This window comes from Ursus americanus, chromosome 27 (genome assembly GCF_024610735.1).
Source record: "Ursus americanus isolate L20-20 chromosome 27, mUrsAme1.1.p, whole genome shotgun sequence".
In the NCBI taxonomy this organism is placed as follows: Eukaryota; Metazoa; Chordata; class Mammalia; order Carnivora; family Ursidae; genus Ursus; species Ursus americanus.
Genome location: NC_142153.1, coordinates 39,167,890 through 39,193,309, shown reverse-complemented (window position 1 = coordinate 39,193,309; position 25,420 = coordinate 39,167,890). Strand labels below are relative to the sequence as shown.

At 44.5% G+C, this 25,420-nt stretch overlaps 1 protein-coding gene across 2 annotated transcripts in view; it reads left to right on the top strand.

Annotated features, from left to right (window-relative positions):
• The first annotated feature begins 5,136 nt into the window (after nt 1–5,136).
• The window catches only part of ENPP6 (ectonucleotide pyrophosphatase/phosphodiesterase 6), a 113,726-nt gene continuing 93,442 nt past the window's right edge, over nt 5,137–25,420 (top strand). For both annotated transcript variants that reach the window (XM_045785826.2, XM_087856517.1), the window contains exon 1: nt 5,137–5,452. In XM_045785826.2, coding sequence (XP_045641782.2) covers nt 5,212–5,452 — 241 coding nt within the window. In that variant the 5' untranslated portion in view covers nt 5,137–5,211. The remainder of the gene's footprint in view (nt 5,453–25,420) is intronic.

Below are 25,420 nucleotides of genomic sequence, written 5' to 3'. Positions count from 1 at the left end.
GATTTCTCCACCGCAAAGTTACTTTTCCCTTTCCCTACTCTGTTGTTTGGAAGTGAGTCTCTAGGTCTGGCCTAACCTTGATGGGGAGGAAGTAGGGATCAAGTTCCACCTCCTGGAGTGAGGGTATCAACATGTATTGTTTGGAATTCTTTTGTAAGGAGTATTTGTCACTTCTCCCCTATTTATTTGTTTATTCAATTATTCATCTTACATTACGGACTTGTATATTTATTTTGTACTTTGGGTTAATATTCCAGTATTGCATTGCTTAGTTTATGATTCAGATTGTTCTGGCTTTGGCCACTGGGAGCCCTTTCAGGTTGGCTCCCGTGTCCCTTTGACACACACTTCCTTACTTTCTTCCACCAAGTTTAGCCTCCATTGGTGGGTGTTCTGTGACGGTTATGTCTGTAGGGCCCTAATGGTGATTTCCTATTTCCCTCTCTCACTTCAATCAAGATAAATGAAGGAGACTTAGGATTTATTATTTTTTCTTTTACACAGGCTTTGATTCCTCTTCCTAATTTCAGAAATTGAATGTATTCCCCCCCAAATATGGGACTATAAAAGAGACCTGGGCTTGAATTTCCATTCTGACAGTTCGGGCTATTTGGCATTAGACTTCTCTGAGCCTTTAATTTCCTTTGTATCCCAGAGGTATAAATACCTACCTTACAAAATTATCAGAAGATCTAAATGACCATATAGAGCCGAGGGTCCATTTCTCGAGTCTCTATTCTGTTCCATTGGTCAATGTGTCTGTTTTTGGGCCAGTACCATGCTGTCTTGGTGATCAGAGCTTTGTAGTAGAGCTCGAAGTCAGGCAACGTGATGCCCCCAACTTTGTTCTTTTTCAAAATTTCTTTGGCGATTCGGGGTCTTTTCTGGTTCTACACAAATTTTAGGATTGTTTGTTTCAGCTCTTTGAAAAATGTCATTGGTATTGTGATTGGGATGGCATTGAAAGTGTAGATTGCTCTGGGTAGACATTTTAACTATGTTTATTCTTCCGATTCATGAGCATGGAATGGTTTTCCATCTTTTTGTGTCTTCTTCAATGTCTTTCATCAGTGTTCTGTAGTTTCTAGAGTATAGATCCTTTACCTCTCTGGTTAAGTTTATTCTGAGATATCTTATGATTTTGGGCAACTAATCTTTGACAAAGCAGGAAAAAACATCCAGGGGAAAAAAGACAGTCTCTTCAATAAATGGTGCTGGGAAAATTGGACAGCTACATGCAAAAGAATGAAACTTGACCACTCTCTCACACCATACACAAAGATAAACCCCAAATGGATGAAAGACCTCGATGCGATACAGGAATCCATCAAAATCATAGAGGAAAACATAGGCTGTAACCTCTTCGACATCGGCCACAGCAACTTCTTTCATGACACATCTCCAAAGACAAGAGAAACAAAAGAAAAAATGAACTTTTGGGACTTCATCAAGATAAAAAGTTTCTGCAGCAAAAAAAAGTCATCAAAACAAAGAGGCAACCCACGCAGTGGGAGAAGATATTTGCAAATTAAACTACAGATTAAAGGGTGGTATCTAGGGGCACCTGGTCAGTTGTTAAGTGTCTGCCTTTGGCTCAGGGCGTGATCCCGGCGTTCTGGGATCGAGCCCCACATCAGGCTCCTCCACTGGGAGCCTGCTTCTTCCTCTCCCACTCCCCCTGCTTGTGTTCCCTCTCTCGCTGGCTGTCTCTCTCTCTGTCAAATAAATAAATAAAATCTTTAAAAAAAAATAAAAGGTGGTATCCAATATCTATAAAGAACTTCTCAAACTCGATACTTGAGAAACAAATAATCAAATCAAAGAATGGGCAGAAGATATGAACAGACACTTTTCCAATGAAGACATACAAATGGCTAACAGACATGTGAAAAAGTGTTCAAATCATTAGCCATTAGGGAAATTCAAATCAAAACCACATTGAGATACCACCTTTCGCCAGTTAGAATGGCAAAAATTGACAAGGCAGGAATCAACAAATGTTGGAGAGGATGTGGAGAAAGGGGAACCCTCTTACACTGTTGGTGGGAATGCAAGTTGGTACAGCCACTTTGGAAAACAACGTGGAGGTCCCTTAAAAAGTTAAAAATAGAGCTACCCTATGACCCAGGAAGTTCTTAATACCAAAGAAGGTGGGTATTGTCATCCTTGTTTCCACCAACACTGTTCCTGCCCCCACACAGCCTCCAGAGACTATTTTCTAAAACACAATCTCTGATAATGATGTGACCGTGCTCGGGTTTTTCCATTGCTGCTTGGCACTGTCAGTGGTGTTTCCCAAGCCTGGCTATTGACCAGAATCAAATGAGGAACTTTAAAAGCCACATGTTAACTCAGTCTTACTGACTGGGATTTTGGTGGGGTGGGTTCAGCCCTTATCTGTACTCCGGAGAAGTGAGCCTGGGGGGTCCACCACAGTAGGCGTGAATCTGGGGCCTGGTCCGAAGGCCAACGGTGGTTCTCACTTGGGCTGCTGACGGTAGTAAAGAGGGGATCCCTGACCCTGACCTTGAAACAGCAAGGTAGTGCCAAAGCGTGAGATGAGGAGTCAGGCTAATAGTTTCTAGATATTCCACTTAGTATTCGTGTGATCCTGCTTAGTCAGCTGCCTTTTATAGAGAGAGTCTGTTCTTGGGGACCTTTTTCATTTAAAAAGTGCACAAAGACTACTTTTCTAGCGGGAACAAATAGACTGATTATTGTATGCACTTTCTCTAATACAACCTTGGACTCCTTTTCACCTTTAACTCTCATACTTGCCAGAGTGCTCACTCTCTCTTTGATTCAGTACACACACACATACACATATTACAAGATGATTAGCGCAATAAGATTAGTTAACACCTCCATCACCTTACATAATTACTGTTTTGGGATTTGTGTGTGTGTGTGTATGGTGATAACATTGAAGATCTACTCTCTTAACAACTGTCAAGTATATATGATTAATTATAGTCACCATACTGTACGTTACATCCTGGAACTTACTCATCTCATAACTGGAAGTTTGTATGCAACATCTCCCCATTTCCCCCACCCCTCAACCCCCACCAACCACCATTCTACTCTCTGTTTCTATGATTTTGTTTCTTTTTTAGATTCCACACACAAGTGAGAACATACAGTTATCTGTCTCTGTCTGACTTCTTTTGCTTAGCAAAATGCCCTCAAGGTCCGTGCATATTGTTGCAAATGGCAGGATTTCCTTCTTTCTCATGGCTAAATAATACCCTATTATTATACACCACACCACATCTTCTTTCTCCTTTGGTTCATCGATGGACACTTAGGTTGTTCCCATTTATTGGTTATTGTGAATAATACTGCAGTAAACATGGGCGCAGCTAGCTCTTTGGGATAGTGATTTTACTTCCTTCTCCGTATCCTCACCAACACTCGTTATTTTTCATCTTTCTGAGGCTAGCCGTTCTGACAGGTCTGAGGTGACATCTCATTGTAGTTCTGATTTGCATTTCCCTGACGATGAGTGACATTGAGCATCTTTTTATGTGCCTGTTGGTCATCTGATGTCTTCTTTGGAAAAATGTCTATTCAGATCCTTAGCTGGAATGGACCTGAAAGCTTCTGTCACTTTTCAGAGGAGAAAACTGAAGCACGGAAAGGCAACTTTCTCAGAATCACACAATTGCATAATGCCAGAAGCCAGGCCGTGGAATCCGGTCTTCTTTCTGCAAGCTTTGGTTTCTTTTCTTCCACGTCACCTTCCTCTCCGTGGAGGTGAGGCCCCAGAGTGCTGACAGATCTGGGCAGCACACTCCTGAGAGCTCATGCATGTCACTGGCAAGACCTGGAACAGCTTTCAACACAAAGGTGGTTCCAGATTCTGGAGGAAATTTTCCATTTTTCTGCATTGTCTGGGTTAAACCACTGTGACAAATGACCTTATAGCATTGTCTACCTTTGCAAAACAAGTAGCAAGAAGTACTCTTAAGTATTAGGTGTCGATACCCACATCCAAACAAGACCCTCCAGATAACAGACACGGAGACTTTGAGCAGTTAATATTAACCACGTTTTCTGATCTGTTGTTGCCTTTTCGCTTTTATTTCCAACCTTTTGCAGGCCAGAAGGTAAAAGGTTAGGAGGTGTCTTACTATAGGCAATGCTGGGATTTGGTTTGAATTCCATCCCATATGTTTCTTTCTTTTCTTGTATGTTGGTATGCATGTTAGAGGGACTTATTTACACTAATTCATTGACCCAAACCTTAGAGAAACTGTCTAAACATGATCATAAAACATTAAGATCCTCGTAAAACAAGAAGGCCACATCAGCAGTGCCTTCACCCAGACACGTCACAGCACTGTCAGTGGAGACTTGGGAACCTCTGAGGACCTGTGGACACTTAGGAGCCATACTTTGGGTTGTGCCTCCCGATGGTGGCAGAGGAAAGTGGATACCCCATGTATACTCATCCTTAACATTTGGAGTCCTTAACCTTTCCCCAAGTGAACCCAGGCCCCCCTTTCCCCAAAGGGTGAGAACCACCTCCTCCTGCAGATGGGTTTGGACACCAGCAACTTGAAAAATAGGACAATAAACACTGTATATAGATGCATAGGAAAAAAAAATAAGTGGCTGAGACCTAGACAAGTAATTTGTTTTTAAATGCGATGGTGACAGAGGCGCCGCTGAAAAGTTCACAAATGTGCCCACCTAATTTTATCATCTCTTGTTTATATCCTGAATGAAGAGGTTCGTGTTACTAAATTGGAAGTGAAAAAGTCAGTAAGAGTTTAAACTGGGCAGAGGTGCGGGATAGCAGCACATTAAAAGGTTGTCCTTTTCCTTGGCTCCACCCCTTGGTTAGCCCAGCTGCAAAGTTAGTGTGGACTTCTGTCATCTTCTAAAATTCTACCTCTCTGTGGGTGACTGTATTTCTGGAACACTCACCCAAAATAATAAGGTCACCCTGTCTCCCCTGGTGTTGATTCTGGGTTGTTTGGGGACCCAGCTTTTCCAAAGGAGTTGGTCTCCTGACTTTCTAGTAAAGGGTGAGTATAGATGTTTTTAAAAGGGGGTGCTGTACCTTTAAATTCTGAAAGTGAACTTGGCTCAGGAAGGCCAGCAGTCAAGGTCCAGCCCCTAGAAGAGAGAATAGCTACAGATTCTCCATCCTCAGTCTTTGCAAGGGGACGGCTGTGCCAGCCGGGCGGGCAGGCTCCTGGCAGCATGGCAGTGAAGCTCAGGGCCCTCCTGCTGGTCCTCGCGCTCAGCCTGGTGCAGCCAGCCGCTGCTGGCCGGAAGCTCCTGGTGTTTCTGCTGGATGGTTTTCGCTCAGACTACATCAGTGATGAGGCCCTGGAGTCCTTGCCTGGTTTCAAAGAGATCGTGAGCAGGGGAGTAAAAGTGGATTACTTGACCCCCGACTTTCCCAGTCTCTCTTACCCCAATTACTACACCCTAATGACTGGTGAGTACTGTGTCCTCTTCTGGGTGGGGTGGGCTGGAGTCCAACAGGGAATAATTAGCTCCTGGCATTGAAGTCTGATTTAAATGTTCAGGTTTCCCTAGCCCTTTGGTACACCAAAGTTCTTGGCTGAGACTTTTTTTTTCACAGTAGTGTTGTTTCCCAAAAGTTGTCCCAAGGACCTGTTTTGGTGAGGAGAACAGAAAACTACATGAATAGATGGTGTTAAAAGTAGTTATTTGTTTCACAAATAAAAATTCTAGTTAACTCCGTACTTTCTAAGTTCAAGCTAAAAAGTCAACAGGTCTTTATGTGTTTGTACCAAATTCCTTCTGTCCCTTTGCTCTGCAGTCATCTGTCATCCTGGAGGTGTTTTGGCTTGTTTGCCAATGTGCTAGACTATGAAAATTGCACATGGGATTCCTGGACTAAATGGAGAGAATTTGTATGTCATATCCTGAAGTGTTACTTAGCAAAGCCACTTGCCCCTCTTTTGCCTTCTTGGGCCAAGTAAAATGAAGAAAAAAAAATTGTTTTGTAGTTCAGATTCCCCTCTTTAACTTTTAGTATCTGTTAAAACAAAGCAAAACAAAAACCCTAGCCAACCCAGAGTGTGCTTGGGTTTGGGAAGCTGATTTTTGCCTCAAAATGATCTTCATCAGGGATCGCCAGAACGCCCAATGTGATTGCACAAACTCAGTCCTCTATCTGCGCAATCGAACGTACTTTCTGCTCTCACAGTTGGATTCCTGGGTTCTGGTTTGTTTTTTAGCTAACCTTTGTAAGGGCCAGCAAGAGGCTCTCAGAAAGAATTTAGCAAACTGTCCAGGGAGGCTGTTAAGAACGCACTGTTACTGCTGCTTATGCAGGACTTAGCTGTGTGCTCTGAGCACAGGGAAAACTCTCTAAATTATGTTAACAAGAAGGGGATGAGAACGCTTATATCTTATCATGGCTGTCCACACCGAGGCAAACCCAAAGCAGTCTAGAAAGACAAATGGATATCTCTGACTTCATGTGCGGGTACTGGGTACATGTGTACATAAAAATGCCATAAAATTAAGGGGGGAAGATACTTTGGAGAATTAGAAATGAAAAAAAATCCAGACAGCACACAGGCAAGGAATTTATTTGCTTATTTTTTAATTTCCCCCAACAGACAAACAACCAGCCTCTGTAAGATCAAGAGGATGAACAAAAGTCCTCTCGTCCTCACTTGGCATGCTTCTCCCCTTGCAGGGAGCCGGTTCGCAGGCTGCTGGGTCACACATAGATGTTATTGTGTGTCACAGCCTGACTTCAGTTCTGTCCCGGGAGTTTCACACACGCAGACCACCCCCCTCCAGTTGTCTTTCAGAGCCTTGCTGGGAGACCCAATTCATAAAGTGCCACGTGCAGTTTTCTCCATCCCAGTGGAAAATGAACAAAATCCATTTTAGAAAGCCAGGCTCCAATGAGGAAAAGGGGACCATTGCAGCCTCCACAGAGAAACCAAGCCAGTGGCATGGCCTTTTGTTCGTCAGACCCACATTCTTGATATTGGCACAAGGGATAATTGGCACCAAGCATCAGTCACACAGAGACACACCTTCTTCTCAGGCTAGGGGTGTTTTCCCTTGTGTACTCATGACGGAACAGCCCTTCCCGTGGTGGTACAGTCAGTGCCCATGAGTGTCTGGCAAAGATGTCACCTTCACTGTCAAACTGAGGCTAGCCTGCAGAAGCCATAGAGCTCTATGTGTGTTCTGCCTCAATATTTCTAGATGATAAGATGTATTGTTTGAAAGCCTTACTTACGTTGGCTTTCCCACTTTTATAGAAGCAATGTTTTTTTAAAGATTTATTTATTTGAGAGAGAGCGAGAGCATGAGCAGGAGGGACAGAGGGAGAGGGGGAGAGACTCTCAAGCAGACTCCACACTAAGCACGGAGCTCCAAGTGGGACTCGATCTCATGACCCTGAGATCACCACCTGAGCTGAAACCAAGAGTCGGATGCCTAACCAACTGCGCCACCCAGGCGCCCCTTTGGAAGCAATATTGTACACAGAATGTGTCTAGCAAGGCTCATGTTCACGCGCACATGTCTTTGGGTTTGTCTCATACCTACCAAGTGAAGAGTGAATGTATGGCTTAGAGCAGACTGGGGGCCAGGAGGTGCCAGGCCATGAAGCTGCTATCATCTCCACTGCCCTGGAACAGACTCGGGGCTACATTTAGACTATTCCTCCCAATAGCCATGCTTAGTTTTCCACCTGATGTTGAAAAATTCCTCTGTTTTCATTTAAGGAAGGATATAGCCATTGGGAATTGTACTTAAACATATGGTTTGAGCATTTGAGCATTTTATGAATCGACAAAAGATCCTTTTGGTACTAAAAGATATACTGTTATAAGGTTCATCGGAATTCCTAAGAGAGACTATGATCTCACTTCATTACATGAATTACTGCCCACAAGACATAAAGCCTTTGGTGTTCTTATCTTTGCATAATGAGGAATATTAGGTTATTGGCCTTGGAGCTGGAAAAACTTGGTTGAAGTCCTCTCGGGGTCAGTATGGTGCTGACGACTTCGGGTAGCCCAGTGCACTGCCCTGAGCCTGATCCCTCAGCTTCCAGGTCCCAAGTCAGGCCAAAAATCAGTAACACTTCAGGATATGACATACAAATTCTCTGGCCTGCTCCCAGATGCAGACATGAAAATAAGCAGTGCATAGGGAATTAGAAAAAGTTAGGACTGGCAACTCTTGGGAGGCTGAAATACAAGAAATGAAGCAATGACTGAAACTCTAGAGAGGAGAATTTTGGGGAAGTCACATGGATGGTGATGGGAATGAACAGTCACAGGATGCTTAAGGAACCTGGGAAATCTTCTAGCCCAGTCACTGACATGAAGCCCCTGTGGCTGACTTCTTTTCTCCTTCAAAATATGTTCTGGCATCAGGACAAATGTGAACAAAATCCCAAAAGTGATCAAGAAGATCCATCAAACAATTGATTGCTGGGGATACACAGAATCTTAAAGTAGGGCCTTTCATCCAGGGAGCCCACAATCAAGTTGAGGAGGCGAGACATACCAGGTACCTACTAATACTCTAAGACGAATGAAAAGGACTGAATTGTTTCCATCCTAAATGTATGTATTGAAGTCCCAACCCCTAGTAGCTCAGAATGTAATGTATGTAAAGATACAGTCTTTAAAGAGGTAAGTGGAAGTGAGGCTGTTAGAGAGGGCCCAGCTCAGTCTGACTGATTTCCTTTCAAAAGAGGGAGAGACACCAGGAGTAAATGTACTCAGAGAAAAAGCCATGTGAGGACACAGTGAGAAGGCACACTCTGCAAGCCAAGGAGAGAGGCCTCACCAGGAACCAGGCCTTCGAGCACCTTGACCTTGGATTTTCAGCCTCCAGAATTGTTGTTTGGCTACCCAGTCTGTCCTGTTTTCTTACTCATCTCCAGCAAATGAATGCACAAAGGACCTGAAGGTCATTTCCTTTTTTTTTTTTTTTAAGATGTTATTTATTTATTCGAGAGAGAGAGCACGAAGGGGCAGGGTCAGAGGGAGAAGCAGACTCCCTGCTGAGCAGGGAGCCTGATGCGGGACTCAGTCCTGGGACTCCAGGATCATAACCTGAGCTGAAGGCAGTTGCTTACCCAACTGAGCCGCCAGCTGTCCCCTGAGGGTGCTTTCCTGATATGCCCCTGGAGACCGGAAGGGAGGAGAGTGTTCTTGCAGTTGTAGTAGCATGTGAAGCATTTCGAAGGAGGTGGGCTCTGAGCTGGAATGAAGAGTCCCAAGCATGGCACGTATGTCATTATATCTAACTTTATGCATCAGCTCTCTTTCTGAAGAGCTGTGTGTGGATCAAATTAATTTTAGTTAAAACACAACCACAATGTAAACACAACCACTGCTCTGCTTTCTGTTTCATTTTTAAAATTTAAAAAAAAAAGATTTTATTTATTTATTTGAGAGAGAGAGAGAGTGGGGGAGTGGAGCAGAGGCAGAAGGAGAAGCAGACTCCCCACTGAGCAGGGATCCTGACACAGGACTCGATCCCAGGACCCTGGGATCTTGAGTTGAGCCGAAGGCAGATGCTTAACCTACTGAGCCACCCAGGCGTCCCTGCTTTCTGTTTTAATCTCTTACTGTTGATCTTGTTGTAAAGATCTCTCTCTGAGGTAAATCCGCATTTAAGTAAAGTTTAACATAAAATCCATGGAAAAAAGGCAATGATTTGTTCAATCCAGATCATGGGTAAGAGAAAATGAAAATGTTGGATATTTTTGAGGAAGTATAACTTAGCATCATTTTGTCAAGGCCAACGGCAACACTTGTTTGAAATTCTTGAATACTTCTGATCAAGCATTTAAGTGGTCCAGAAATGTCCTGAGTATAGCAGGGAAGCTGGTCTAGAATTTAATCTTTACTGAAGATAATCTACCAAGAGACAAACATATGCTGAAACTAGTTTGTCCTGCAATATGTTATTATCAGTTCAACATTTAAACACTTGTAAGTAAAATACAGGGAGTTTGGGTGCCTCACTCCCAAAGAATGTCAGGACCAAAGAATGTCAGGACCAGGACCGAGATTGGAGGGCAGGCGTCAGAGACCAGGTTCTCACACAGCAATTAGCAGGGCTCTGACCCCAGTCCTGGAGTGCCCAGGAGGTCATGCATCAGACCTGGGACCTGGGGACAGAAGTCCCCCCCAAGACCAGTCCGGGAGCCTGAATAAAGGTGCTTTATCGATCTTCTACTGGAATCAAAGCAAAGCCAAGGATGTTAACCATTAGAATTAATATTTGTGCCAATCTATTTCCTGTTGCACTCCTAGAAATTACAGGGAAACAAATTCTTCCCAGATATCAAGGATCCAACATTCTGGAGTAAGAGATTGCAGGGTAGGTACGCTTTTCCCTGCTTTTGCGAAAATAGCTGATTTAAATTAAAACCGGCTGTCACTTGGACCAAAAGAAATCAGTGCAGAAAGTACTTGAGAAATCACGTTTTGAACAAAGCCCACCTCCTCAGTCTTCTGGAGAATTCAGGTTTTACCTGGTGGGCTGCCTTTGAACCCCTGCACGCCCACAGCACAAGCAGTGTGGATGCAGCCTCCAGAGCTCTCTCCCTTCCCCTCCCCCAAAGTCAGCATCCGCTCAGAGACATTCACCCCAGCATCTTAGCTTCCCTCGATTTAGAAGCCTCCTTGAATGTATGATATCTGGTGTGCCCTCTACTTTTCCTCTCCTTCTCTCTTGTACAAAATCCAATTCCACTTTTCATTTTCACCAAAGATCTCCTATGGTCAAGCGTCAATCCTTAGGCTTCGATTTCTGGCCCAGAAACAGTGCTGGGCTGGGCCCTGCTTCTCCTTCCTGACAGCTCTCTAGGTTTCCTCTGGTTTTGCCGACCGCTCCTTGGTCTCTTCTGTTGTTCCTCCACATCTTCCTTACCTCGCTTTCTCTGACAACCTGAGAGGGCTGTCCTTTCCAGGTGGATGGCAAAGCCTGTACTCCTCCTACCTCCAGCCCTAGAGTCCACACCCTCTGTTGCCCAGAGCTCCCTAACAGCCCCAGCTCCCTCCACCCCTCTGTCCTACCTTCTGTCTGTCTCCACAGACAACCAGAGTCATCCTTTTACAGCGTGCATCTGATCATACCACTCCTCCATTCAGACCCTCCCATAGATTCTGCTTTCACTCCAGGTAAAACCTGGAGTTCTTTGAGAACTGGCCCATGTGGCCATCCCATCCCTTTCCGGCCTCATTCCTGACCCTCCTCCTCTTGCTGTCTCATCTGTTCCAGGCAGGTGGCCACCTCCAGACACTTCAGCTTGCTGTTTCTTTTGGCTGGAATGCTTTTCCCTAGAAAGAACCCAGGTTTGCTCCACTTCTTTTTTCAGATTTCTTTCCCAAAGTCACTGCAGTGATCTGCCTTCCCTGCCCACTACCTGACAAGCCTATGTGACTCCATCATTTTCTCCTTCCTCCCTCTCCTTATTTTTCATCTCTGCACCGCAGATTATTTATTCTGCCTTCTTCAAAGAAAATTTATTTTTGTGAAGTGGTATTATAGTAATGAAAACATTCAGAGTTTCAGGGAACTTGTCAATTATTATTTTGGTTCTAGATAACTCCTAAACTAATAAGAAGGGGAAAAAACCCCTCTGAAATTATGCTTTGCTTTATGAAGGCAATTAACAGCCATTTAGGAGAACTGATTACTAGTTATGTCTAATAATCTTATGTATCTCAAAACATTCATCAATTTTGTTTTAAATTTTGACTATAAGGCTGGAGGCAGCAAGAGGGTGGAAAGGAGAGTCACCACGAGGAGGAGGCTGTGCCAAAGTAGGAGATCAAAGGCCTGGGGCACTGGGAGGAGATTTAACCAGAAAACTAGTCAGCGTAGCCCAAGAAGAGAACCTGATTCTCACCAAGATCGCCGAAGCCAAGAAAGCAGAGGCAACAGCAAAGCTCGAACAAGGCGAATGGTTCAGAACCACCTGAACATCTGTGAGAGGACAGTGAAGGCCAAGTTTCGTGTGGTCCTGGCTGTCAGACCATGGGTCAGGTCCGGCAAGTTAAAGGGCTGGCAGGGCCATCCTTACGTCTGAGCCCCATCCCAGATTGTTTAAATGGCCAGGCTGGGAACGCAGGTATCATGAGAGGCTCTGTTGACATTTGAAAACATGAGATAGCACTGTAGGCTGTATCGTGTCCCCCTGACCCTGCAAATTTATATCTTGAAGTCCTAACCCCCAATGCCTCATTTGGAGATGAGTGTCTTAAAAAGGTAATTAAGTTAAAATGGGGTCGTTAGGGTGGGCCATAATCCAATATGGCCGATGTCCTTGCAAGAAGAGATTAGGACACAGGTGGGCACAGAGAGAAGCCTGTTTGAAGACACGGGGAGAAGACAGCAGTGTACAGGCCAAGAAGAGAGGTTTTAGAAAAGGCCAACTTTGATGACACCTTGATATCAGATGTCTAGCCCCAGAATTGTGAAAAATAAATTTCTGTTGTGTAAGCCACCTGGTGTGTGGTACTCTGTTATGAGAGCTCTTGGAAACAAATACAGTCAGGAGGGTGACACAAGTCGGCCGACGGAGGAGTGAGGTATTTTTAGACAGACCTCTTCTATCCCCCATTTACTGGGAGTTTCTGGTGGTTTCCGCCCCAAAATTGAGTTAGTCATGGTGTATTGATTTCCTAGGGCTTCTGTAACAAATGATAACAAACTGGGTGGCTTAAAACACAGGAATTTTTTCCTTCACAGTTCTGGAGGCTGGTGATCAGAAATCAAGGTGTCGGCAGAGCCATGCTCTCTTGGGAGACTCTAGGGGAGAATCTCTTCCGTGCTTTTCTCTTAGCTTCTGGTGTTGCCAGCAATCCTTGGTCTTCCCTGCCCTGCAGATGCACTGATGTCTCCCTGTGGTCTCTGCCTCTGTTGTCTCCTGGTGTTCTCCCTGTGTGTCTCCGTGTCTCTTCTCTTCTTACGAGGACACCAGTTATACTGGATTAGGGCCCATCCTAGTGACTTCATTTTAACTGGAATACATCTGTAAAGACCTTTTTTCTAAAGAGGGTCCCACTCACAGGTACAATTGGATAGGACTTCCACATGTTTGGGGGGACACAATTCAACCCCTAACACATGGTGGAGTGGAAAGAGCTGTGAATTTGTTGCAGAAGACCTGATTTCATCTATTCTGTCACCTCTTAACTTTCAGAGTTTGAACAAGTTCTTTTGAGTTTGAACATTATCTGTCAGTAGAATGGAGAAAGGAAAAGTAACCCAGCAGGCTTGTTGGAGGACAGAACAGGACACCTCGTGTAAAGCCACCATTATAAAAACTGTACCTATCACACACTTTATCACTAAGATCAGGCTAAATTATGTTGTAATAACAAGCTGTATCAGAGGCTTACAACCAAGGTTTATCCCTCACTCATGTACACGGACTTTGAGGATTAACTCTGCGCCATTTCCTCTTCATTTTGAGACCCAGGCTGAAAAAACAACTTCTACATGAGACGTGCTGCTCCTGTGGCTAAGGGAGAGAGGGAACATGGCAGAATGACGTGGTAATGCTTAGGACCTCTGCTCAAGGCGGCACAAGCCGCATGCACTCATTCCACTGGCCAGTGGCTCAGGGGTGCATCATCCTCTCACAGTGGGGGCAGGAATTGTCCTGATCATTAATGCAGTGTATCACACGCACTGAGCGGGCATTCGTTGCCTTTTATAGGAAGCTTGTGGGTCTTTGTGAGAAGGAATGGCATAGAGTGCCTGCAATGCAGGAGAGGGAAGTATTATTGGGAGTTACAGTGGGCTTGAACTTTTTCATTTAGTTCCAGTAGAACTAAACATTGAAAGATGAGTGGAAAGATTTTTAGCAGGAGATGTATTTTGAGCCAGATCTTAAGAGAAAAAAAAGAAATCTATGAAGTCTGCCAGATGTGAGGGCCACAGCACAAGCAAATCAGAGAAGCAGAACAAGGCAGGTGAAGGAGCACTAAACCCATTCACCACTTGGCTGTGGGTTGAAGGACTAGAGAGATGAATTTGAAAAAAAAAAAAAAAGACACGTAGTTGATGGAAGCCTTTGAAAGCTGAATTGAAAATAACCCAGTAAACTCCTTTCTTTCTCTTCCACTTCAAATGTTCAAGCATCTATTCTTCGTGATGGGCTGTAAGTGAGGAGTTGAATTTGAAGAGCAGCTTGGAGGCAGCACTTGCTGAGGCTGACAGGGCACTGAAAGGGGAGGAGGAAGTAAGAGGAAGGGAGCCTGAACCGAGTCCAAGACCAGGAGGTGTTCGGACTCTGGGGCTCCTGTGAGCAGAGACCAGAGACAGGAAAGTTTGGAGGCCTGTCTGTTTGGGGAAGTGTATTTTATCAGAATAGATTTCGAGTGGGAGTAGAATCTTCACCTGGAATTGGCCCTTTAGGGGATCAGAGACAGAGTTCCAGAAACATGTGGAGTAACTATGCGAGTAAAAGAGAGAAATTGCTCCTGTGGATTCCAGGGGACCCCCAGAGAGTGGACTGCTTATCTCTCTGTTGCCCCAAGCTGGTGGAGGCTGTTTCTCACAGAGGCACGGTTAAATCTGTCTTCCCATCTGCATGAACTGGTCTACATTTTGTCACTTGCTTCCCAAGGACACCTAACCACATCTTTCTAAGGGGTCCCGCTCATGCTGCCTCAGGAAGCAGGCTGGCTGGGTAAAGTACCGGACGGCAAAAGCAGGAAGAGCAGTAACCGGCTCATGGCCAGAGAAAGAAGTGTGTTCCAGGAATTTACAAAAATAGTCTTTCCTGACACGTCATTATTTAAGCTCCCATCAGCAGACCTCTCTACACCAAAGTGCCACTTTTCAAAAAGTCTGTTTCTCTTGGCTTCCGTGGTGATGAGAGGGCGTTCTTGTTATATGGCATTCAGCCGCTGGAACCTGACTCCCTGAAGAAGGGAATGGTTAGGACCATGGGTAAAGCTTAAAAATGTGATGAAAGCTTTTGATTATAATAACAGCAAACCCTTTTCCAGAAGGTTCACCCGCACAGTCCTCAAACCATGGCTGCTCTCCCCTCCCTCTTCCCCTCCCCCCAGTGTTGATTGATAAGACCTTATTCCTCCTGCCAAGGCTTCTGGGAGTTTGGCTGAAACACGCTGCTCTCAGTACCTGCTTCATCATGAATGATATGTCAAAAATGGGTTAAAGGACATTTAAAATTATTTTGGAGGGAGCCTGAGTCAGCGTGCTAACATTTATTTCAGAGACACTTTAAACAACACATACTCAAGTTTCAGAGTCCCCTTCCATGAATAGCACCATTGTGTCCACCATCCTCAAGGCGAGGACCTGGGGAGGTCTGGGGCTCCTCTAGCTCCTGTGTGTAGCATTTGGCTCTCGTTGGATATTGTGCTTGATCGTAACCTAGTGCTACCTTCAGCCATTTCCATCCCAGGGACAAAGGGTATGGCAGACAGGTCATGGAGCCATGGGGAGCAGTCTCATTTGGACCAAGGGCTGCTCAGGCTGGGATCATAAACAAACTTATATTCGAGGTTACTGCAGATATTTTACCCCTCGATGAATAACTCGCCCTGGGTGCCTGCCTTCTGTGGTCGCCAGATGTGCAGCGGGAGGACAAGTGGGGTCGCCGTGAGAATGCATGCGCATGTCTGCAGCAGAGTGTCTTAGCCTGGGTGCTGGGGCCACGAACGGATTGCACGTGTGCCCAGAGGCCCTGTCCCCTGCCCGGTCACCTGGGGATGAACAGCCTTGTGTGTTCGTCCCATGTTGTCCAACCCAAATGTCTGATGTGAAGCAGGTTGGGAAGCACTGGTAGACCAGAGAGAGGACAGAAGGGAGGGCAGGGTGCCAGGTTCTTCTCCTGACTCTGCCAGGACCTGCTGGGACATCGGATGTCATATCATCTTCCTAGTCCTGAGTTCCCACGGCTTTAAGATGGGAGGCCTGGGAAAGAGGAGCCCTGGGGTTAACTGTGCATTTAGTGATGCCAGATATATGCTGGGAATGTTCTAAGTGCTCTGTTCTAGGTGCTCGAATAGTCATGAGGCTCAGAGGAGATTCTCAGGGGCCGTGGTTGGACGGAGGGAAAGGGTGATCGGATGGGGTTCTCGATGACATTCTGCATCCTTCTCCTGTTAGTGAGTCCCCTTTGACCTCTTTTATGCATTTGAAGAAAGTAGTCTGTAGTTCACCCCACAGGCTGCCGATGGCCCTGGACAAGGACCCTGGCCTGAGGGGAGGGTGAGAGGCAGCAGATGGAGGTGCCCACATCTAGGGATGGAGTGGGTAAGCCACCCATAGAGTTTGCCTCAGGGGTCCCTGGGCCTTGGCTCTTCTTCCAGATTCTGCACACAAGGCAAATAAATCAGCCCACTGGCTCTGCAGCCTGTCTAGTTTTCCCTGAAAAATTATCTATGTGTATAAGGATTTGGCTTTCTCAGGTGGGCTTGAGAAAACATTCTGCTTTAATGGTTGAAGGCAAAAACCTTAAACAAACATTGGTGTTTGGGAGAAAACCTCAAATATTGGGCTTCTAGTCATTCACTGGCGGACTACAGGCCCAGCCTCGAACATGTTCCCCACCCGCGCCAGCCCTGCCCCTGTAGGGGGTACAGGTAATGAAAGCCTATTAAAGGATTGTCCCGCCAGGGCCACCCTCACTGGCCATGCGAGCTCCCTTTCTGGGCTTTGGTGTGTTCTCCTTGGTAAAGGAGGTGGACCCTCTCTAGGGTACACCCCTGACTTGCAAGACAACCCAGCAAGAGTCCACCAAAGAGGGCGGATGTGGGGCCAGACCACGTCAGGCCATGGGGGTACCTCAGAGAGGTCACCAGGGTCCACACTTCTGAGAAAGGCCCCAAGCCACTCACCCTGAGATGTTACCAGCAGCCAGTTCACGTACTGGATGTGAGTGGTCAGTTACTTTAAAAACTTCCCACACATGTTCTCCCAGTCTCTGGTCACAAACTCTCTCTCCCACCCTCTGTCTGGCCTGGCCCTACCAGGAGCCAGGAGGCACAAGCAGCCCCTGCTGGGAGATACCCCCCTCCAAGGTCATCAGGGCCCAGCCAAAGATTTTTGCCAATTGGAGGAAAAACATAAGAAACTAGAACCGTGGTTCCCTCTTAGAGATAGATGAGAGACGAAAAGGGGAGGGGACATCTTATTGCCTGTCTTTTGAACAATATGATTTCTCTATTCAAAATATTGAATTAAGCTCATCTCTAGTTGAGTAAGCCGACATTTTAATTTAACATTGATAAAGCCCCCTGTTTTACTTCAGTCTGCTATAACAAAGATAAATAGGTTAGGTGGCTTACAAATGATAGAAATGTATTTTTCACAGTTCTGGGGGCTGGAAGTCTATGATCAGCATGCCAGTGTGGTCTGGTTCTGGCGAGGGTACTGTTCTGGGTTGCAAATGACCGTTTTCTCATTGTGTCCTCACATGGCAGAAAGAGGTGAGAGAGTTCTCTGGGGTCCCTTTTATAAAGGCACTAATCCCATTCATGAGAGCTCCATCCTCATGACCTAAGCACCTGCCAAAGGCTCAGCCTCTTAATAACATCACACTGGAAATTAGACTTGAATATATAAGTTTTTCAGGGAGACAAACATTTGGTCCGTTGCACTGCCCTTGTGACTTAGAGAAATATATTCACACTAAAAGAGTTTTTTAAAAAGATGTTTACCAACCTAGTGGGCATAAAGCAGTTTTTTGTGGTTTGGTTTGGTTTGTTTTTTTCAGTCTGTATTGCAGGCTTGTGAACAACAGCCAGCCAGGGCTCAGGAGACCCATGGTGAAGGCCGCTATCATCATCCTTCACGGAACACTGTCACCTCAGGGGAGCTGCCGCTGCCCCTCTGAGAAGCAGGACAAAAGATCGTCTCTCAGGCCCCACCTTGTTTCTAGCCTCTGAAGGCCTTCCCTTCCCCAGGTGGGTCCCTGGAGCTACCCTGCAGACCAAACCAGTGCACACAGCAAGCCAGCCTGCTTTTGGTCTGCGCTTGCTCAAGGGCAGTGGAGCGTTAGCAGTCTCCGCATCCGGCCCAGTGCTTGCTCAGAAGAGACCCTTGATTCACGTTTGTCAGACCTCGCTGGGTCAGCCAGTAACCGGACTTCGTCCAGCCCTGTGGCGGAAGCCTTAGGTTCTCTATCTTTTTTGTAGACTCTGGAGTTTTGTTGCCGAACCTCATCTACTAAGGCTCCACTGTTCTTTAACAAACCACGGGTGCCTTCACCTGTGGTGAGCTCGCTGGATTCTGGAGTCCTTCTGGCCATAGGAATCCATAGGCTTCTCAGTTCCGCTTCACCTTCACACTGGATGGCTTCTCCTGCCCCGGGGGCCCATAGAGCACCATTGCTACTTTTAGCCTGTCATCCTGGACTCCCCAGCACCCAGGGCTGTCCTCCTTCGTGCTGGGCTCTGTGGGTGGATCTGATTCCATGTTCCTGTTACTCCCAGTCTAGCCTCTTCCCCTGCAGCTAAGCCAGCTGGCCTCATCCCAAACCATGACACCCCTCCCTGTACATTCAGGGTACATTTTAGCATGCATTCGTCAGTGTAAAATGTAACATTAAAACTATGTGAATGAGCTTGGGAGTATGTAACAGAACCCACTATATCCCAATCTAAAATTTCCCCCAGAGGCATCCAGAATTACAAAATGTAAAAAGCAGAAGCAGCCTTAGAAATGCTAGCACATTTATTTGTCTCATTGTGCAGCACAGACCCAAACCCTGAGATTCAGACCCAGCAGCTAGGTAAGGGCAGAGCCTCATCAAGCACAGGGCTCCGAGGCCGGCTGGGGTCTGGCGTCCCTCAAATGCACAGGGACAGAAGCCCAGGTGTCCTTTGCAACCCGTCCTGCCTGTTTGTCCATTGGGCTGCTTTGCCTGAGCTCTCGGCTCTTCTCTGGACCCACCACTCTTTCACAGCGGCGCTTCCCTGCCTGGGTGCCTCTTGCTTCTTTTCTCAGGATGCATAAGCTGAAATGGAATGAGATTCAAAGAAGCTTTCTGTGAGATTTCATCAAAGATCTGATCAAAGAGGAGGTGGAACCACCTAGAAGACTGGGGGTGGTGTTTGGACGCAGCTCAGCCATCCTTTCTACTTCCCTCCCTACTTACAGATGATCATTGAAGGCTGGCTGCTATCCTTTAAGCTCCTTAAATAACCTCGCCAAGTTCTGATAGAGCAGATAAGAAAATCACATTCCAGAGAATTCACCCTCAGACCGTGTCAGCATGTACTTCAACATCTAGCTAAAAGCTAAAATAATCAGATGGAAAAAAAAGACTATATTGACCGAATCCCAAGCATCTGTTTGTTCTTTTGAAATGAGTAGCCAGCTGTGTGGGTGTCTTGAAAATTCACCTCAGGAGGTTCCCTCAGTGGACATCAGATTAGTTTCTACCCTTCAGGGTCCTGTTGGCCAGTTGTGAAATCCCCATTGGAATGGAATTTTGGAGAACGATCTCTTCACCTCTCCCTTGTCACCTCCCTATTTTTGTTGGAGGCCTTTCTGGGAACTCTCAGTCCTTCCCTTTGCTTATACTACTTATTACTTCTGGAAGGATTCTGCTCCCATCCTCCCTGGAACCCCCAAACCTCCACTCCAGCCCAGATGCCAGCTGCCCTTCACCTATCTTTCTCTTTTAAGCCAAAATAGGAGGTCTGTCCTCTAAAAGGCCTTGACCCACAGACAGTAAGCTTTCAGAGCTGGGTGGTGCTTTGAGATCTGTTTGCTAAGTCCTTCACTGCTTGCTGTCTGAACCACAGAATTTGGTAACTGACAACATACAGTGTGGACATACATGCATACAATACATCATATATGAATACTCTCTGTGTGAGAATATATTGAACATTTACTATTCTAAATAAGTTGCTGTTCTAAAGATGACCAGGACATGGCCTCTGTCTTGGATGAACTTGCAATTAAGCTGGAGCAACTAAATATGTGTTGAAATAAATATAATCACAGGACAAAATAGAATAGGCACAGGAGATACAGAGACCATTTCTGGGAGTGTGTGGTGAAGAGGAAAAGCTTGCTGAGGTGCTGATATTTAAGTAAAGCCTGAAGGATTTGGATAGGTTGAAACTTGGAGGAAGGGCCTTAAGGGTGGACAGTCTTACACAAGTCAGGGGGCAGAGGTGGGAACGATGAGGACCATGTAGAGAGCAGGACTGGGCTTTGAGACACTTACTATAACATTACTGAGCAGTGCGTGTCTGAGGGAGGCCAGCCAGGTCTGAGGTGAGAAGTCACCTGGGAGTCAGGTCCTCAGAAGCAGAATGAGCCTGGGGTCAAGGATTTGCTAGGCTCTGTGGAGAGGGAATGGGCAAGACTGGTTGGATGTGGGGGATCAGAGAAAAAAAAGTCTCAGTATCAGACAAGTATTCAAGTGAGTCTTATGGTAATGTTAATGAATTAATCTGTGTGTAAAGTGGATGCACGTTCACAGTCTTGAATGTGTAAGAAACAGTGCATGTCTTTATTTTCCTTTTTTTTTTAAGATTTTATTTATTTGACAGAGAGAGACATAGTGAGAGGGGAACTTATAAGCAGGGGGAGTGGGAGAGGGAGAAGCAGGCTTCCCACTGAGCAGGGAGCCCAATGCGGGGCTCGATCCCAGGATCCTGGGATCATGACCTGAGCTGAAGGCAGACACTTAACGACTGAGCCACCTAGGTGCCCCTGTCTTTATTTTCTTTAAAAAAAAAAAAAATCTATGCAAGTGATGAATCACTAAATTCTGCTCCTGAAAACAATATCACATTATATGTTAACTAACTAGAATTTAAATAAAAATTTGAAAGAAATAAAAATAAAACATAGAAATTTACAGTTTAACCCCAAAATAAGTAGACCTCCAATGTCTGACCACCCCCCCTCCCAAATCTAAATCTGTGGGTGAACCTGAAAACATGCTAAGTCAAATAAGCCATACACAAAAGGACAGATATTAGATGATTCCTTTTGTGAGGTACCTAGGGTAGTCAGATTCATGGAGACAGGAAGTAGAATGGTGGTAACTAGGGGCTGGGAGGATTGGGAAGTTAGTATTTAATAGGACAGCATTTCAGTTTGGAATAAGAAAAGTTCTGGAGGTGAGTGATGATGATGGTTGCACAACGTCATGAATGTACTTAATGCTACCGAACTATACACTGAAAAATGGTTAAAACGGTGACTTTTATATTATGTGTATTTTACCACAACTAAAAAAAAAAATCCTAAATCTGACTCTGACTCCCATCCCACTGGGCTCAGTGGAAATTCAATCTCAGTCACTGCTGGGTGGGGAGTGGGGTGACTTTTCTTCCTCATCTAGGGTTATGCAAAGGTCCTGGGTCATATATAGTCCTAAGGCATTGAGGAGAGCAGTCCTTGTCATTGGTCCACCCTGGTTGCCACAAATTGCTCACATGTCAATCCATGTGACTCCAGAGACCAGGCTCTGCTGCTTTGAGCTGGAAAACCTTGTACCTTGACTCCAGCCTCCCCTGTTGTGTCTCTCCATGGAGTTCTGCCACCAAGCAGTGCATCATTTTCTGCTCTCATTGGATCGGTAAATCCTTCTTATCTCTCCCTGGTCTGGAGGAAAAATTTCCACCAGGACTAGTTTCATGAGTGTGTGACCTATGCAGTCACACTGGGCCTCATGCTTATAGGGACCCCGTGCTTGCTTTCATGCTCTACTGTCACCATTTTGAAATTCTTAATAATTTATGAACAAGGATCCCACATTGTCATGTTGCACTAGGTCCTGCAAATTATGTAGCCCATCCTGCCTTTCTCTCTTCCTTGCTTCCCTCAAAGGCAAATATGCCTTCCGTCTTCCTCTCCCCTTCAGAGACATGTTCACAGTGTGTTCAGATGAGCTCAATTTGAGATGATAAAATGTCCCAAAGGAAAGAGTGTGTCCAGCAGGCAATATCAGCTGTTGTTCCAGAAACACTCCAAAGACAGAAGGGGCTGGATGCCTGCTTGAAACACAATAGAGGAAAATATATAAGAAGAGAAAGGCTAGTTCATATTTCAGTAAAATATCTCAGTGCAGTGACTAAATCAGTGGTTTATATTCTCATACTTTGGACACTTGCAAGATATCTAAGTGGTGATGTCTTTACCAGTCATGATGGTTTAGAGATAAAGATTTCAGAGTTGTCCTCAGAGAGGTGAGAAATTATATGAGTAGATGAGGCCCCTTGGGAAGATTATGGCAAGAGAAGAAAAAGAGGTCAAGATGAAACCTTGAGGGACCTTGCTTACATTTAGAGAGCAGGATGGAGAAGAAGAAAGAAGAAGAAGAAGAAAGGAGACAAGAAGTACAGACCTATCATAGACCATTCTAGCAAAAACCCAAAATGAAAAACAGCAGGAGTCAAACAGTATTAAAGTAACCAAGAAAAAAGATTTTTCAACAGGAGACAGAATTATCATACAGAAGATTTAAGGAAAAGAAGAAACAAAAAGTCATTAGATTAGGGGACTTGCACAAAGCAGCAGGGTTTGGAGACCAGTAGGGAGATAGAAAGGAGGAACAATGCTTTGTAGATGAATTCTGTATTTGGAGGACTGGGGGGCTGGTGTTTGCCTGTGTGACCGGGAATGTGGAGGATCTAACCTAGTCTCGATATGCTGGTTTATGGGTCTATATAGTTGTGATCTCAACTGATCTTTTAAAATTATTATTGCAGTTTTATTGAGGTATACTTTACATGCCATAAAATCCATCCATTTATAGTGTACAATTCAATGATTTTTAGTATATTTACAGAGGCGTGCAACTATCATGACAATATAATTTTCGAGTATTTCCATCACCCCACAACAAACCCTTGTACCCTATGGTTGCTCCTCATTCCCATGTCTAGCAACCACATTAGGCAACCACTAATCTAACTTATTTCTCTAAAGATTAGCTTTTTCTGGACATTTTATACAAATCGAACCATAGGATATGTGTTTTTTTGCATCTGGTTTCTTTCACTACTCATAATGATTTTGAGGTTCGTCCATGTTGTATCGGTACATCACTCCTTTCCCCCGGCAAGGAGTAACCCATGATGCAGCTAGACCACGTTGCGTTTACCCATTCACCAGCTGATGAATATTTGGATTGTTTCCATTTTTCGGCTGTTGTGAATAGTGCTGCTACAGACATTCATGTACAGAGTCTTCGTGTAGACCTATGTTGTCATTTCTTCTGGGTAGGTACTTAGGAGTAGAATGGCTGAGTCATATGGTAATTCTATGTTTAACATTTTGAGAAACTGCCAAACTGGCTTTCAAAATGGCTTTATGACTTTACATTCCCACCAGCAATGTAGGAGGGGTCCCATTTCTCTACAACCTCAGTAACACTTGTCATTGTCTTTTTCCATTATTGCCATTCTAGTGGGCAAGAAGCGGTATTTTGTTGTGGTTTTGAGCTGCATTTCCCTAATGACTAATGATGCTTGACATAACACACTTAGTGGCTATTTGGTAACTTCTCGGGAGGAATGTCTATTCAAATTATATTATCCCTTTTTAAAAATTGGGTTATCTGTTTCTATTATTAGTTGTAAGAATTTTTCATACATTTTGGATATACGTTTCTTTGAGGAAATATGACTCGCAAATATTTTTCTCTTAGGAATTGGGCTGTTTCACTTTCCTAATGGAGTGGCTTCAAGTGTAAAAGCATTTAATGAAGTCTTATTCATTAATTTTTTGCTTTTATCACTTGTACTTTTTGTGTCATATGTAAGAAGTAGCTGCTTAAGCCAGCATCATGAAGATTTACTCTTGTGTTTTCTTTTAAGAGTTTTGTACTTTCAGCCCTTACATTTAGGTTTGTGATGATTTTGAGTTAAGCTTTGTGTATCATGTGAGGTAGTCACCCAGCACCATTTGTCAAAAGAGTATTCCTTTCCTACTGAATTTTCTTGACACTTTCGTTGAAAAGCAACTGACCGTAAATGTTAGAGTTTATTCCTGGGCTCTCCGTTTTATTCCATATGTCCCTCCTTATGCCAGGACCATACGGTCATGATCACTTAGCTTTGCAGTAAGTTTTGAAATCAGGATGTGATTTTCTCCCCTCTGACTTTGTGCTTGTTTTTAAAGCTTGTTTTGGCTATTCTCAGTCACTTGTATTTCCCAGTGAGGTTTTTTTATAATAATTTTTTATTATATTATGTTAGTCACCATACAGTACGTTCCCAGTTTTTGATGTAAAGTTCCATGATTCATTACTTGCGTATAACACCCGTGCACCATGCAATATGTGCCCTCCTTAATACCCATCACTGGCCTATCCCATTCCCCCACCCCCTCCCCTCTGAAGTCTCAATTTGTTTCCCAGAGTCCATAGTCTCTCATGGTTCATCCCCCCTTCTTTTTACCCCCCCTTCTTCTTCCCTTTCTTCTCCTACCGATCTTCCTACTTCTTATGTTCCATAAACGAGTGAAACCATATGATAATTGTCTTTCTCTGCTTCACTTCTTTCGCTTATTATTATCTCCTCTAGTCCCGTCCATGTTGCTGCAAATGTTGAGAAATCATTCTTTTTAATGGCTTAGTAATATTCCATTGTATATATGGACCACATCTTCTTAATCCAGTCATCTGTTGAAAGGCATCTCAGCTCCTTCCACGATTTAGCTATTGTGGACAATACTGCTATGAACATTGGGGTGCATATGGCCCTTCTCTTCACTACGTCTGTATCTTTGGGGATAAATATCTAGTAGTGCAATTGCTGGGTCATAGGATAGCTCTATTTTTAACTTTTTAAGGGACCTCCACACTGTTTTCCAAAGTGGCTGTACCAATGTGCATTCCCACCAACAGTGGAAGAGGGTTCCCCTTTCTCCACATCCTCTCCAACAGCTTATCAACTTCTGGGGAAAAAAAAAGAAAAAAAGAAAAGAAACCTACCTAGGATTTTGATAGGGATTGTGTTGAATCTAGAACAATTTAGAAAGAATTGCCACCTCAACAACATGATGTTTTCTGATCCGTAAACATGGGATGTGTTTCCATTTATTCATGTTCCAAACCCTTTCAGCCATGTTTGATAATTTTCCATGCATAAGTCTTGCACTTCTTTTGTTAGATATTTCTAAGCACTTTATTCTTTTTGATATTGTTGTGAATGGAATTATTTTATTAATTTCATTTTTGCAGCATATGGAAGCCCAGTTGGTTTGGGGGTGTTGATTTTGTATGTGGCGACCTTGCTGAATTTGTTTATTAGTTCTAATTGTATTTTGTGGATTCCATCGGAGTCTCTGCATTTAAGAATATACAAGATCATGTTTCCTGCAAATAAAGATGGTTACTTCTTCCTTTCTTATCTTGATGCCTTCGACTGATCTTTATAATCACATTGGGATTACATAAGGGCATTTTTGCAGATGAGAGACC